The sequence below is a fragment of the Plasmopara halstedii genome (genome assembly GCF_900000015.1).
Source record: "Plasmopara halstedii genome assembly, contig: Scaffold_218, whole genome shotgun sequence".
NCBI classification, from domain to species: Eukaryota; Oomycota; class Peronosporomycetes; order Peronosporales; family Peronosporaceae; genus Plasmopara; species Plasmopara halstedii.
This window is the reverse complement of record NW_020187139.1, coordinates 445,024-446,146: the sequence shown is the minus strand read 5'-3', so window position 1 is coordinate 446,146 and position 1,123 is coordinate 445,024. Positions and strand designations below refer to the sequence as shown.

The following is a 1,123-nucleotide window of genomic DNA, read 5'->3' as shown; positions in this document are numbered from 1 at the left end:
TCGCGCTGGTGATGGCCTAACAAACGTGGACACCATCCGGATTGGGTCTTTCGATTTGGAGCGTATAGCAGATCGATTTCGGATGGTGCTTGCGCTCCTGAACTTGTGTCTACTCTTTCCCGCCATCGCGGAGGCTTGTCCAGATTCTGGTCGAAATGAATACATGGATATTTATTGTTGCAAAGGTGTCGTTGTGCGATTGAATCCAACATCCGTCGAAAAGGTTTTCCTGCTTGAAAAAGACATCGATCAGCTGGAGCTCATCTATCGCATTATAAAAAATGCCGATGTTCCTCATGTTGATCGTCTTATCAAGGTGAAGCGGTCAACGAAGACTGCCACATTTGAGCCTTGTGGTATGATGGTAAAACCATCAAACTTGTTGGAGTTGTTTGTTGCCCTTCGGTTCGTCCTTGAGGCTTTGATTGTACTTCATCGTGAATTGGTGATCCATCGAGACATCCGCTGGCCAAACGTGATCAAGCGACGTGATTGTGACGCATGGTTCTTAATCGATTTTGCTGATGCAGCAATAAGCCCGCAACACTTCCCCAACGGCGAACACCTGACCAACGAAGAACATGCACCCGAGATATTCGTGAGCGGCGGGACTCACACAACTGCTGTCGATTTATGGGGGGTGGGATACTTAATTGAGACAAGTTTTGTGAATTGGGATGACCTATCGCAACGAACGGCATTTGTGAAGCGGTTGATGATGAAAGATCCGAATGCGCGACCAACAGCAGAACAAGCTCTGAGTGATTTGGTGGAGCTCCAAGCAGGGGCTATGCAGGAGCAACTGGTGGTTGATAGCTTGCGTCAGAAACAAATACAGGTATGCAATGAATCCAAGCGGAAAATTGAAAACGAAAAAAGAATGAGGATTTCAAAGCGGAACAAGAACAGAAGATGAAGTGCAATCTCACCTGGGAGAAGTAATCCGTAGCAACGTGGAATATCATTTGAAGTAATATACTGTCGTGATTCTTTCTCTCGTTGGTGGGGAATTAAGAGGGTCACAAATCGAATCCTACTGATCCTAAGCAGGCCGAAAATATTGGTGAATTAAAAAAAACACGGATTTTGTTCAGTAATATACTACCAGCGAACTTTTAAACGT

The 1,123-nt window shown here is 45.3% G+C and overlaps 1 protein-coding gene across 1 annotated transcript in view; it reads left to right on the top strand.

Annotated features, from left to right (window-relative positions):
• Positions 1-1,119, top strand: part of PHALS_03382 (crinkler family protein) — a gene marked incomplete at both ends in the record, with an annotated part of 1,318 nt that extends 199 nt beyond the window's left edge. Inside the window, 2 exons of the mRNA XM_024721963.1 lie at positions 69-838; positions 1,051-1,119. Of these exons, the coding sequence (XP_024573087.1) occupies positions 69-838; positions 1,051-1,119 (839 nt within the window). The remainder of the gene's footprint in view (positions 1-68; positions 839-1,050) is intronic.
• Between the last annotated feature and the right edge of the window lie 4 nt (positions 1,120-1,123).